We start from the raw sequence: 14,443 nt of genomic DNA, 5'->3' as shown, positions 1-14,443 counted from the left end.
TCAAGCCTAAGTGGTTTGGCTCTGCAGTGACTGATCAGCCAGCCCTTCCTTCTCAAGGGCAGCTTTATGGACCTGTGTGCGCAATTAGAAATGAAAAAAAAGAAAAAAGTAGAAGTCTGTTACAAAGGGGAGCAGGCTGGAAGTCTGAGGCTTTTTATCTTTGCCTCAGTGCTGGGTCTCTGCTATTGCAGAAACAGGGGACACCAGCATTCGCAGCCAGTGCTTCCTGTTTATGGTTGATGAGATGGGATGGAAAGAGTTGGTGGGGGGGTGGGGTGGGGGGTGTGGAGTAGGGGAATCTGTACGTTTTCAACTTTAAAGTTGACATGGAAGACTTCATGGGTGACTGCTGACCTGAGTGAAGCCATCTGTCTGTTTATATGATTCAACATATAGTCCATTCCCTCATTCTTGGTTCTCCTCCTTGGGTGGTGGGAAAAGGAACGGCAAATTTGGAGATGGAGAAAAAAAGCAGTAAGTCCCCAGTCTGTCCCACCCAGATGACGGAGGAGAACTGGAAACCCTGGGACACCTTGCTCCCTGAAACACAGAAGCGGGGCACCCCTCAGGGAACGGCAGCATGCGAAGCAGAGTAAATGAGTGGGTTTTATCCCTACTCAGAAGCATGCTCACGTCCTCCTTGCCCATGGAAAGGGGTCCTTGCTGCCATTACAGAGCCCTTTAGGAGTTGCCTGAGAAGATAAATACTGAAGAGCTTAGGAAGCCTAGTGCTTACACAGGCTCAGCTGTGATGTCTTTTCCATGGTCTCCTAAATCTGAAATCCCTTTTGCCCATTTCTAATGACTGCCCATGAGCAAAGCCAAAGCTCCACAGCACTTCTGTGGAGAAGCCTAGCTGGCCTCTGCCTTTGTGCAAGCAATGAGGTGAAGGCTTGTGCACCATGTAACCAATGTGCAGTTTTGTTGGAAGCCATCCAGGTGCTGAGGTCACCCGGTACTTGCAAAAAAGAGAAACTGTTTGAAGGCAAAAATGTTGGAAGACTGATTGAAAGAGGCAGAAGGACTTCATTCCTGTGTCTACGTGAAGGGGCCGGTTCTCCTCTAAAGGGAACGTTACACAGTCATTTACAATTGTAAAAAGGAGGTGGGAAAAGCCACCCTTTATTGCAGCAGCATGTGCAAGCAAGTCTGGACATGGAGCAATCATTACCAAAGCCCTCTCTCCCATCTTCCAGCACCCACGTAAATATCCCTGTATCGTATGTCTTCCATGAGATCCTAATGTATCAAATTCTCATCAGTGCCATTAATTGTCAGCTATTTGCTTTTGCAGATTTGTTTTACATCCAGAAATGAATACCAGCTCTTCCGTGCCTCTTGGGACACAGTGGTGGTAAACGCTGATACAGTCATGCTCAGAGCACAAGCAATGATGCATCCCACTGCCTAGCCAAGCAAAACTTTTCCATACGAGTGCTGTGAATTCACAGCTATTGCTAGCAGCTTTCCATGGAGAGACTTTGTGTATCTCTTGCAATATAATCTTACCCAGAATGGTTGTGAAAGACCATGAACTTGATACTGCCAAAAATAGTCTGTGCAGCCAAAAAAATCAGCAGAAGATCTTTAGCATTTGAGCTGGCCTGTGAGTTGCATTTTTCACCTTTTTCAAACAATGTGTTTCTTGATGTCCGTGAAACCTCCTATTTGGCTTCTAATACCCCCAATTATTCTTCTAAGTGTAGCAGACTGCATTTTAATTATAACTTCAGGGCTCGGCAAGCAATCAGCTTCACAGGCATAACAGAGCAGACACACCAGCAATGACTTTAGCCCTAAAAGTGTCTGTGTGCAGGCTGGCAGATGCATCCTAAGAATGTGTTTATTTGCATTTGGTTTATGTGGTTTTGGTGACCTTTTGTTAAAATCTGCCAGCGACTTCCAGGAGGCAAGTTACATACTCACTAAAAAGAAATGCAGCAAAATAATCTAGCATGGGTCCTTCTGCTGAATATTACATTTCTGCTGAATCCATGTGTCCAAGGCAGGGATGACCGAGGTTAAGGTTAAAGTAATGTTATCGGTGGACAGGATGGCTGTACAGATCTTGTCCCCTTGTTCCTAATGAAGAATGGCAGTCCAGAAATGGGTTATGGGGGGAACTGGGGCACCGCCACCATGTGGGGCTTCCTATGGGTGCTGTCACTGTTACAGGCTGTTTTATAGCCTGTGTTTTCCTGTCTCTTCTGCCATGTCTTTGACAAGCCCGTGGAAAAACAGAGCTGTTTGCATGGTGCCTGCACCACATTTTTCAGTCTCGCTGGGCTCATCCTACCTCCAGAGAGCAGCAGCAATCTCTTGCTGTTCCCTCATTTGCACCAAAAAGACAGTGAGTGAAGCAGGGCCTTCTCAAAGTGATAAATCCTCAGCTACACTCAGGTGGCTTTGGCAGCATCTCAGCATGTAGGCTGCCTGCTAACTTCACTGGAGAAGGCTACTAATATTTTGCTTGGTCTCCAGGCAAGCCTGTCAGGGGGCACGCTGTTGAAACCCAGGTGAGCGTGGCTCTTGCCGAGAACACACCGCAAGTGCAGAGTAACACTGCACTAGTTATCTTTCAGTGATACACTATTAAGATGTTAACAGCCTTCTGTTCTCACGTTCTCACAACTTGAAGCATGGTTAGTTATTGCTGCTGTGAACAGAGTCTTTTGTTTCAGAGACTAAATGAGGACTGTTGCTGAAACAATTTTGTTTTGTATTCTGATTTTTTATTCTCCGCATTTCTCAGAGCTTGGTGCAAATTCATGCTTCTTTAGTGCATTAGTTTTGTGAATGCTTTTGCAATGACTTTATCAAGCAGTTCAGGAACCCTAAGCCAAAGATGAGCCTCGGTTTTGGTTTTGATCACATCAGACACCGCAAGTTGCCTGTCTGTCTATGAGTCCCTAAGTGAGGTGCATTAGAAAATACCCAGAGTCTGAAGTTTAGACTATGTCTGAACAGCAAATAAACACACATGCCCAGCCTCTGGGTTTAGAGGCTGAGGAAATGGTCTGTGGAGAACCTGTGGTATGGAGGGCTTGCCCTCAGTAACCAGCGCTGTTCAGGCTGGTCCACATCCACACAACTAAAGACTTGCATGTAATTTGCAACTCCATTTTCAGTTTGCCATTTTATTTTTTTCAGTTTGCTGTTTTATTTTTTTTATGCCTCGTATTGCTAAGTGAGTGATGCTTATTGTGGGGAGGTGTGCGAGCAATTTCTCTTTCACCACAGTGATTAGAAGAGCAGAACCTCCTATGCGCTTTCTCTTATGGTTACGAGCTGAAAGACTCACTGATTAAAACCCCTCCGTGGCCAATTAGCCTGCACTATCCTCCTGTCATGGTCACCCACGTAGGTACTAAATTCCCCCTGGCAGGTCGGAAGAGAGTGTATTATTCAAAGCTATTAACTGATTTAATGGTCATAACTGAGTATTGTGACACATCTGCTGAAAATCTCAATCAAGCAGGCAGCTACCAGCGATGAATTTGCAAAGACTGACACGGTTACTGCTCTTTGGGGAGTCCAGAGGAGCTGGAAAGCAGCCAGACCCGAAAGCAGGTAGGAAGGTGACGATGGAGGCGGCTCTTCCATCATCAGCCCGGAGGGGTGAGGGACCGGGCGCATTTAGGTGAAACGTCAGTTCAGAAAAACAAGATCCACTTGCCGAGCTGATAGCACCAGAGGTTTTGCATTTCAGGGGAAAGGTGGACATCTTGGAACGGGGTTTTGTGCCAGACTGCAACGGAAACACATACTTCTGAAATTCTGTGCAGAAAAGGATTTCGGGAAAAGGTCAGGGATGCTTGTATAGTTGATTCAAAGTCTTATGTTGGAATTTAACATTGCTTTCATCGTTTGCCTTGATTATCATAGCGTTCTTACAAAATACATCAGCTGCCATGCAGCGCCGCTGCTGGCACTTGGTACGGAACAGCAGACGTGTTTATAGTTTGGGTTTTACTCTGGGACCCCTGCAGCAGCAGGGGCTTGGCTGGGAGGCCATACCCATCCTTGGCGGGCCCAGGGCCCTCCTCCGGCACAGCCCTCGGCAACGCTGCTGCTGCCCGAGCGCCCAAAGACAAGCAAAAAGCAGATTAGAGCATTAAACACAACATCGCTACACTGAGCCTTAAAAACAAGCACCAAAAAAGGAAATTTTCTTAAACTAAAGCGCTGGTATTCCGGAGGTATTTCCAGCTGGGTAACTTTCCGGTCAGTGACTTCAGGAGATCTTCCGCCGGGATGTTTTGGCCGAGCGCTCCCCGCCGTGTGGAGGAGCCGCCCGGGCCCAGCCGGCAGGTGGCCAGGCAGGCCGGGGGGCTGGAGGGCAGGGCCCGAGGAGCCGGCAGCCCAGGCGGAGCAGGCGGAGGAGGCGGAGGGCGCGCTGCCGGGCCGCGGCGCTCCCCCCGCTCGCCCCCTCCCCTCAGGAGGCCGCGGGGCTGCCGGTGGCCGCGCCGTGCGCGTGCGCGGGGGCGTGCGCGGGGGCGGGGCGCGCGCGGCGCCAGCGGCGGCGTCGGGCGCGCGCAGCCATGAGCGGCGGGGCGGGGGCTGGCGGCCGCGGCGTGTGAGGGGTTCGGCGGGGCGGGGGGGGTCCCCTCCCGGCCTTCCCCCCCCCCCACCGCCGGCCCTGCCTGCCTGCCTGCCTGCCTCCCCGCGGAGCGATGGTGCCGGGGCGCCGGGGCGGGGGCCGCCGGCGGCGGGGCCGGCCCCTTTCGGCGCCGGGGGAGGCGGGCGCGGGGAGGCGGCGGCGGCGGCGGCGGCCGCCGTCGTCGTGGTGGTGCCGGGTGCGGGGCCCGCGCCGCCATCTCCTCCGCCTGCTGCCGCTGCTGCTGCTGCTGCCCGCCGGCGCCGAGGGCCAGGCCGGCCCCAGCTCCGGCCCGCACGCCGCGGGGCCCCCGGACTGGCCCCCCGCCGGCCCCGGGCCCAGCCTCAGCCTCTACCTGAGCGAGGAGGAGGTGCGCCGGCTGATCGGTGAGTGCGGGCCGGGGCCGGGGCCGCGGTCGCGCCGGGCCCGGCGGGGAGGTGGGCTGGGGCCGGCGGCGGGGCGGTCTGCGGGGTGGGGGCCGGGGGGGGCGGCCTGTGGGGCCGGGGGCTTGCGGGGCTGTCTGTGGGGCTGAGGTGCTGTTGGGGGTCGGGGTGCCCAGAAGGCGATGAGGGGAGTGCTGTGGAGTTTGGGGGTCTGGAAGGGGATGGGGGGTCTGGGGATGGGTGGTGTTGGGGGTCAGGGCGCTCAGGAGGCGATGAGGGAAGTTCTGTGGGGTTTAGGGGTCTGGAAGGGGATGGGGGGTCTGGAAGGGAATGGGGGGTCTGTGGGGCTGTGGTGGGGATGGCTTGGGGCCAGTGGGAGTGGAGGGTAGGGGTAGTGGCTGTGGCGTTCCAAGAGGAATGGGGAAGTCTGTGGGACTGCCGCAAGGGTGGCAGGTCTGGGGTGCAGGGGACGATGGAGAGGGCTGTGAGTGGGGACGAAGGCCCTGGGGTTCAGGAGAGGATGGGGGGCCGCGGGACTGGAGTGGGGTTGGGTGAATCTGGGGATCCAGGTGGGTTTCTGTAGGGCTGGGGGAGCAGAGGGCCATGGGGAGAATGGAGGCGTCTGAGGGCTCAGGAGAGCTTCTGTGCTGCCTTGTGTGTGTGTGGTTGGGGGGAGAAAAGAGCCCTGGGCTTTACCCTGATGGTGGGGGGTTCCCTAGGTTCAGGTGACTGGGGATGGTGCCCCGTGGGAGCAGGGTAAGCCCTGGAAGAGGTGAGTTCAGGCCTGTGATTTAATTAGCGAGGCAAGTGACACTCAGAGGGCAGAGAGGAGACCTGGCAATAATTCGGGGTGTGTGTGTGAAAGGAATCTTAATTTCTAGGCAGGCTGACAATTGCTGCGCAAGTACTTGGAGGCAGTTCATGAAGTCCCCCATCTGGCCCGCTGCAGAAGGCTTTCGCAGTAGTTTTGTGCTTGGAGAGTCTCTGATTTTAAAGAAAGATTTGCTTTCTGTAGGCTTTGGCTTGGTTAGGCTCTTATTTAGAGTTGGTGACTGGAGTCTCAAAACAAATATGTTGGTATCCCCAGTGATTTGTTTTTCAGCAAGTGTCCTGTGTTTCCATAAACTGAAAAATGAGCAGTGAAAGACTTTATTTGCACCAAATAGACAAAAATATCACCAGTTAAGTTGAACTCTGTAAGCACGTAGCTGACCAAAGTCAGGGGACCTAGGGATTTAATAACACCGTAAACATTCTTTCCCTTATGGCTTGCTCTGGTGATTAGCGTTCTGCTGCCGTCATTTTTACATTGCATGTGCTTGCTGCCAGATGCTCTGTTACAGATAGAGGATAAAAATGTCAGGCTTGCTGTTTAGGCGATTTTCTAAACAAGTATTTCATCTTGAATGTAGTGAACGGTAAAGTTTGAGCTATCCCGACTCTAGCACCTGAAATCTGTGTTAGTTGGATTTGCTCAGACTTCCATGATCCACTAGCATAATTATTCATCATGAAGTAACAATTGAGGAGGGAAGATCTGTTGTTACTATTACTTTTGAAGTTAAATTACATCCCGTGACCTCCCTTATGGGTGTCTATTGCCAGTGTGGGTTGAAGTAACTTATTATTCAAGCTGTCTGGAGCTGTTTTATATTGCTTTTAAGTATCTGATGCTTAATGATCTGTTCTTGCTTCTGCGACTCCAAAGGCTTGTGGATAAACTGGAGTCTAATGTGGAGATAAACTGGCATTTTTTTTCAGTTGGTGGGATTCAGATCACTACCAGTATGTCTTAAACTAAACTTTTAGGATCCACCTTGCGTCATTGGCATGAAATTGAATTTTAGGGGTATTTACACGTACTAGCTGTTGTGGGTAAGGTGTAGTTTGGCGAGGCATCTAGGCACAGGCAATCAAATCTCAGCTTGCTTTATGTATTCCTCTGGCAGAAGAAAGTCCAAAGGGACAGACAGGTTTATTCCAGTTCTTCCCAGTTCTGAAAACAAAACAAGCTATTTTAAAATGTTCAGTTTTGTAGTATCTGAACTGTGTTTATGTACGAGCAAGTTAATGGTTTAAGTGATCCTATCGGTGTGTGTGAACTTTTGAAGAGCAGGGAGATGATTCAGCTTCTGTAACTCATTTGAAAAAAGCCATGGTTCAGGGGATGCTAGGGTAGACATTCACAGCAGATAGGAAAATGACGTTGCTTGTGAAGCCAACTGTTAGGTTCAGCGAAGCTGCTAATATAAACATAGAAGCTCATTTCTTTCACGGCTACTGTCTTGCTGTGGTTGAACAGAAAATACTTAAGACTTTCTGAAGTGCTTGGAAACCCAAATGTTACATGGAGTTACTACAGCCTGTGGTGTGTCTTCCTGCTTCTTAATATTGTCCCCATACATCTTTAGGTCACAAATTTGATTTGGAACAAATGTAAGCGCACAATGGTGAGTCTGCTGAATCGGCCATAGACAGTGATGCAGTGGTGTTCTCCATGCAAAACTGGAGCATCCACAGGGTCTGGGGCAGGGTCTGCAGGGCTGTACCCACGTGTGGTCTCTCCACCAGTGAGGCTGAACCAGTTCAGTGGAGCATAGCAGTACTGCTTTCCTCAAAACCAGAGTTCAGTGTCTTATGGAACCGTGGTCTGTGTTTTTAATTAGGTTGTGGCTCTTGTAAATGAAATAGTGACTTGTTTAAGATTATTTGTGGCTGCTGTTGTTTCTGTGGCATGGAGGCAGGACAGATACTATGATTTATAGTGAAAACTGCCCGCTGCTTTTCTGTATGCTTATGCCAAGCTTCCACCGTTAGGCTATGTGATTCTGACCATGTGTCTGCCTTAGGAGGAATTGTTTTGAAACCTTCAGAACTTTACAGAGAAGAAAACTAGAGTAAACTGGCTTGTCTTGTTGTGTGAGATGGATTTGTATCTTGAAAAGCTACAGAGTTCTCATGGTCTGAAAGCAGGACTTGCTATATGGCAGGCAGATGGTGTCTCCGTCAGCAATCTCTCTTGCTGTTCCTGTGGAAAATGTTCACAGCCATCCAAACTATAAGCCTTTGGGGGGAAAAAATAATTGTGGCTTTCACATACTTGAATGTGTTAGATTCCACTTGCACCAGGCAGGTTTCAGCGATAGAAGGGATGGAGATAGAAAGAGAGGAGTTAGTCAAGGGGACTTGGTTGAAATGACTTCAGCGATGGTAGCAGGAGCCAGAGGTGCTTGAGTGAGAGTAGAGGTGAGGTACAGAGTGATGGAGAGTCGGGGAGGAGGAAGGTTACCTTGCTGGGGAGAGACATCCCGAGCACTGCAACCCGTTTTAGGGGTGTCTGTAAACACAGCGCTGCGATCCATAGCTTTTTGGAGCTGGTTCATATGGAGAACCTCTTCTGGGCCTGCACATAAACGTGAAGAAAGTAGTGTTGGTCTTACAGAGTCATAACTATATAGACATGATAAAGCCACCTGTGATCGTATCATGGTTTTCCAGTGACCTTCCTGTGATGCTAAGCATGCAGGGCAGGTGGTGTTAAATTGGTGATGAATTACTTAGTAGAAGGTCTGTACTTGATTTAGTGACTTCCATTTAGATTTTCCTGTGAAATCAGAACATGGTGTTTGTCTATAATGTTGAAATGCTCCACTGAGTGGCTTTTCACAGGATCCTGTGATATAAAGGCATGTGTATCCCTGCTTTGCAGGTAATGAGTTAAGGTTTGGAGAAAAAAGTAAAAAATAGCCATTAAGATTAGGTAGCTAGCTTTTAATAATTAAGGATTTGATCTGGTCTATTTAAAGTACATAGCATTATTTAGCTTCATGCATTCACGGTGTATCTCCTAGACCTTCAGCTGTGAGTTGCCGGCCGTTCTGCAGCTTAGCCTCACAGGAAGACCTGGGTTATACCCTCTGAGTACAAGGACCAGAATCAACAGCTGCATGGGAAAACTTGGCTTAAACAGGTTTTTCTTGCATTGCAGGCAGTTCTGTTGTAGCATTCATGAGATAGCACATAATTGTTTACAGCAGCAACAAGATGCTTAAGCAGCAAGGACAATCCTTTCTGTTCTTGCAAGGCTTTTTTTTTTTTTTTCCTTGGACTACATACCTTTCAGGTGTGAAATTGGTCTTGTGGATAGCCTTCCTCATCATGTGGCTCTGGCTCTTTTTAGAGACAGGTCTAGCTTGAATGCTAAATGAGACTTTGGTCCCATGGGGGGAAAAGATACCATGTTAACATGTAACTAAGGGCTGTCATAATGCATACATATTGGGATGGTGGTGGGTGGGGTAAATTAGTATTGTGGGAGAGTCAGAAGTCCTAGGATGTTTGCATTGAGTTGGCAAACTTAGTATTCTTTGGCCTAGTTTCTTCTGAGTAAACGTATTGAATGCTGTCTTCTGTTGGTTTTATATTTGCATCTTGCTTAATTACAGATTTAACATTTATGTGATGACTTCTTAGGTGTCCTAGAATTTCACTTGAAGCCAGTGTGCAGCTTACTAAAATGAGTTGTCTGATTGTAAGATGTGAACCTGATGCAAAACCTATTAGAACAGAGGATTGGGGTTTTGTTTTTAAATTGTACTGCTGACTTACAGAATGGTTGGGGCTGGCAGGGACCTCTGGAGGTCCTCTGGCCCAACCCCCTGCTCAAGCAGGACCACCTACAGCTGGTTGTCTAGCACTGTGTCTAGAAGCTTTTGAAGATCTCCAAGGATGGAGACTCCACCACCTCAGCGGGCAACCTGAGCTAGTGCTTGGTCACCCTCACAGTATGAGTTTTTCCTGATGTTCAGACAGACCCTCCTGTGTTCCAGTTTGTAGCCTGTCACTGGTCTTGTCACTGGGCACTGCTGAGAAGAGCCTGGATTTGTCATCTTTGTATACACACCTTCAGGTATTTATATGCATTGATGAGATCCCCCTGAGCCATCTCTTCTTCAGGCTGAACAGCCTCAGCTTTCTGAGCCTCTTCTCATAGGAGAGATGCTCCAGTCCCTTTAATAGTCTTTGTGGTCCTTTGCTGGATTCTCCCCAGTAGTTCCATGTCTCTTGTATTGGAAAACGCAGCACTGGAGCCAGTACTCCAGGTGTGCTTTCAGAAGGACTGAGCAGAGCCTTGGTGGATTACAGGCAAAATGCAGTTTTGGATATTTTAGATGGAGGCTAAAGGTCTACTTATTGCAGCAGTTGATCTTAATTAGGATGTTTTCAGTTTACACTGTGAAACAGCTTTCTTAATATCACTATTTTGAGGAGTTACCAACAGGAGTTCACGTCAGAAGTGCTTTATGTTACTTGCACTGAGTTTATAGTGACTGGAAATCCTCTTTTTCCTTTGTCTGTTGCATGGTTAGTTGTCCCTGTTATGAAAGGGAGCTGAAAATCAGTTTGCAGGGGTGAGCTTGATGTTCAAATTATTGAAAGGTTGAAGTATTTCTTTCTTCTGATTCTTGAAATGCTTCAGAGCCATGTTAAAAGCCTACTCATGTCTGTCTTTGAGAGCATCACAATGCAGAGCACCATCAGTGAGCTAGTGCTGTGTTCCGAGCGAGTTTTGTTAGCAGCACCCAAGATAAATTTCCACATGAGATGAGTAAGTTACAGGGGGTTGTACATGGTGCCTCTTTAGGCCAGAAAAAATACAGCAAAGAGCCTCTGTGTAATTGCAGGAAGATGAATGTCCACTAAGAAGCAAATGTTTGTGTACCCTAAGGTCTTGAAGCAAGTGTCTGTGTGGTATGTGACTGACAGTTCAGAATCTGGTTCTGTTGTATACGTGTTCTTAAATACTGATTTTCTAGCTTTTAAGTGCTTGACTCTGAAGAACAGTAGCTGTTGGCATGTTGTATGCAAAAATAAGCATTATGGTCCACACGCCTGTCTTTGCAGAAGTGCAAAAACCTGCATGTTGATGCTTCATTTTACCATTTGAAAGGGACTTAAAATTAAAGCATACCATAGGCCTGCAATGCTGGATGGAAAGCAAGCTTCTAATTTTGACAGATGCCATGCACTGTAACAGAACTGAATTTCTGATGATGGCCTGAAAATACTCTGATTCGTTCCACTTAAGTGGAAGTGCTCTTTTTAGGATAATTATTTTATTACCTTGCCCTGTAAAGCCCTTTAGCCTAATGATTGTCCATGACTGGTGGTTTTTAGATGGGCTTTTTAGTATTGCAGGCGAATGTCCCTTGAGTTTGCTTTGGAGGAATAGAAGCATTTGGAGGGCGCATGCAGCAACATCTGGCTGCTTGCTAGCTGCAGCACGTTGTGACAAGTTCTTTGCATCATGTTGTTGAGCAATCTGTTTTTGTTTTGGAGCTTTTCAGGATGCTTGGATGCTTGTCCGTCTGGTTTAGAGTACCATGGTTCATGTCAATATTGTTTTGAGGTTTATGAGAACAAGCTGCATTTGGGGTTCCTCTGCCCTTTTGCATTCTATGACCTCACTTTTAATTTGCAAAGTTCAAATGGCATGTGGATAGCCGTTCCTTTGGAGACGGGTGCAGACATACAAACCCACTGCAATATTTGTAATGCTTGCAAACTGGCAGAAGAACATGCTTCTAGAAGTTTGAAACAGCCTGTGGAAGGCCATTGGGAGTGATACCAGTGGAGGCAGCTTCTAGCCTGGGTTAGGATTGCTTTCAAATAACTTCTGTGTGACTGCCATTGAGAGGGAAGTCTGGGAAATACTTTAGTCCTTGTGTGTGTTGATCTGCTCAGCATTGCTGAGATGGGTAGTTGATTTCTGTGGCTGTTCTGTCACACCAGTTTGTGCTGGGATTTGAAAATGCTGGGGGCTCTGTCTGAACCCTACCCGGAGAAAACAGTTTGCTTCTGCAGATTGGCGGTTCAGGAGGGACTGCATGGGCAGCAGGCGGCTTGGCTTCCTCTTGCAGCTCTCTGCACTCAGGCCTGGGAGGAAGCAGCCATTTCGGCTCCCGAGAGGCCAAGGTCTGTCTGGCGATAAATGTTTGTGGCTCTTGTAACGTTTGTGTGTCAGGAACTTGGAAGAAATCTGACCTCTGAGACTAGAGGCTGCCCTGATGGAGAGGAGGGGAATCCCAAAGCTGCATTTCTCATTGCTGTGATTTTACACCTGTGTACCTGTGTTCTGTTTGGTGGCATCTTATTTATCACTGTCGATTGTTTGGCCTCTTTGAATACATGCTCTTTCCCCCTCCTGTGCGTGGACAGAATAGGAGCAAGAGAGAGGAAATGGAGGTACAGAGCTTCCTGCATGCATGAAAAAAGCCAGCAAGAGAAGGCTCACCAGTACTGGGAGGAAGGCAGGGTCTGAAACTGCTCCTAAGCACTACCTGGGCTGAGGGAAACACGAGAGATAAGGATCATGCTCACAGGCATGAAAAATCCCAGGGTGGAGTTTTCCTTGGAGTGGGGGCTGTGGCGGCAACAATACTGTACACTCTGCTGTGTGGGTACTTTAAAAGGTGAAGTATGTGGGGGAAGTTTTGTGTTTTTCTCCTCCCCTTCTGCTATTCAGTGTTTGGATACTGGAGAAGCTGAATTAATTAGACAAATTCCAAATGTATTGTGGTTCACAGTTGTTCTGAGCTCTAGCAAGATGGGATTGCTTGATGACCAATTCCTACACAAAACTATCCAGACTCAAAAGATCGCTGAGGCTCCTACTTTTCTTGCAGCGGAAGGGTCTTTAGTTAGAGGCTGTTCCTACAGTAACTTAGTGTGCAGTATTAAAATTGTACTTGAGGTCTCAACTGTGAAAGCAGGGAGTGTGTAAAGGGTGAAGTGCATTTAATGAGTTGTGCCTGATGAATTGAGGGTTTTTTCCTTCCCCCACCCCCTCCGAATGGCAGCAGCGCCAGCAGATCCCATGTAAGAATGAATGCTAACACTCTCTGAAAATGCCTTGTGGCGGTACAAAGGGCGTGATGGTAGAGGCTTCAAACGCATTATTTCTCTTCCATCTCTGCCTTTGTCCTTCTTTCAAGCGGATAACTCACATATTTGCACTGACTGCTTTGGAGATCTGGGAGCAGAAGCAACAGCATGAAACTAATGTGATGCTTTAGAATTTCAATGCCACTTACCGAGTCTTGAATAGCCGTAATTAAATTAACCAGTATATTGATTTCACCATGTTGCTTGGGAAAGATAAGAGCAGTAATGTAAGCATTGGAGCTGCTGCTTAGTAGGCTTGAAAAGCTGCAGCCGCTCAGAATACGTAATGCCAGTGGTACCAGTGAAGCTGAGCAGGTTGATAAAGATGGTTATCCTCTCAAAACTGTTTTAGCCTTTATGAAGTTAATTGATGGCCTTGTAGAATACTTCCTAATAAAAGAAAAATATTAAGCTCCGTGGCTTTACTGTGTAAAGAGATTGCCATAGAAGTGAACAGACCTATTTTAGTTTGTGTGGAACTTGGTTTTGCATTAAAGAATTAGTGAAACTAATTGTTTGCACCAAAGTGTCTCAACAGATGCGAAGGGTGCATTATCCCTTCAGCAGTCCCGTCGGTCACAGAACTGGAATCATGAGTTTCGAGACTGAGAGGTCTGGTACATTGAGGGAGCGTCGCGTGCCGGTCCAAGACCTGGGCGAGGTTTTGCTTGTGTTCTTGGGAACAGAATTAAGACTCAAAATGGAGTCAAGCGCCAGGGAACTTTATTTGCCTGACAACAGGTTTGCAAATGCAAAGGAGAAAGCAAGACACAAAGAGAAAAAGGAAGGAAAAAAAGAGGAAAGAATGAAGGAAGTTCACAGCAATAGCTACCACCCTGGAGGTGCAGCATCCCGACAGCCTGATTCATTTCCACGTCTGGTGGGGGAATGTTCCATCTGATGTTGGTTGATTCCATTCTTTTATAGGGTTGTCCCAAGCTGTTCTGCTTATCCACACCTTCCACCTGGCAGTGGTATGCATGGCCAGTACCTCAGGTGGTCCTCGGGGGGTCTCCAGGCCCCTTGTCTGGGTGCATGTGCAAGCATTTGATTAAATTTCTCATTATTAGCTCCACCAGTTGCTCTGTGGTCAGTCGGTGGGTTTCCTGCCATAACATGGTTGAGATAAACCTCTGCTCTGGCAGTGGTGTTGGCTTCCTGCTGTAACAATGCTGAGATAAACATCTGCTGTGTCAGTGGTGGGTCTCGCAGGTGGGCAGTCTCTTACAGAGAGCGGGGTGTGTGTCTTCTAAAAAAACTTTTGTTTTTTTAATTTGTACTCAGTTGGGTACTTGTTACAGAAATAGTCATGGCCATTGGCAGGGACACCGTTCTAAAAGTGACTTAGGCTGTTGTACCTTATCGTCTTGCTGACAGGGATAACTGAATCTACGCATGGGTGCTTTACTATAACTGGGGGGAAAAAAAGAAATTAAAGAAAATGAAGTGGCACAACTTCTGCGAGTAGGTGACACTAAAATACAGCAAATGCATATTATTCATGAGTCCAAATGAGGTT

At 47.9% G+C, this 14,443-nt stretch overlaps 1 protein-coding gene across 2 annotated transcripts in view; it reads left to right on the top strand.

Moving 5' to 3' along the window:
* Positions 1-4,538: 4,538 nt before the first annotated feature.
* The window catches only part of RYK (receptor like tyrosine kinase), a 65,293-nt gene continuing 55,388 nt past the window's right edge, over positions 4,539-14,443 (top strand). For both annotated transcript variants that reach the window (XM_055817300.1, XM_055817299.1), the window contains exon 1: positions 4,539-4,983. In XM_055817300.1, coding sequence (XP_055673275.1) covers positions 4,674-4,983 — 310 coding nt within the window. In that variant the 5' untranslated portion in view covers positions 4,539-4,673. The remainder of the gene's footprint in view (positions 4,984-14,443) is intronic.

The sequence above is a fragment of the Falco peregrinus genome, chromosome 12 (genome assembly GCF_023634155.1).
Source record: "Falco peregrinus isolate bFalPer1 chromosome 12, bFalPer1.pri, whole genome shotgun sequence".
Taxonomy (NCBI): domain Eukaryota; kingdom Metazoa; phylum Chordata; class Aves; order Falconiformes; family Falconidae; genus Falco; species Falco peregrinus.
The sequence above is the reverse complement of the archived record's forward strand: the minus strand, read 5'-3'. Positions and strand labels throughout refer to the sequence as shown.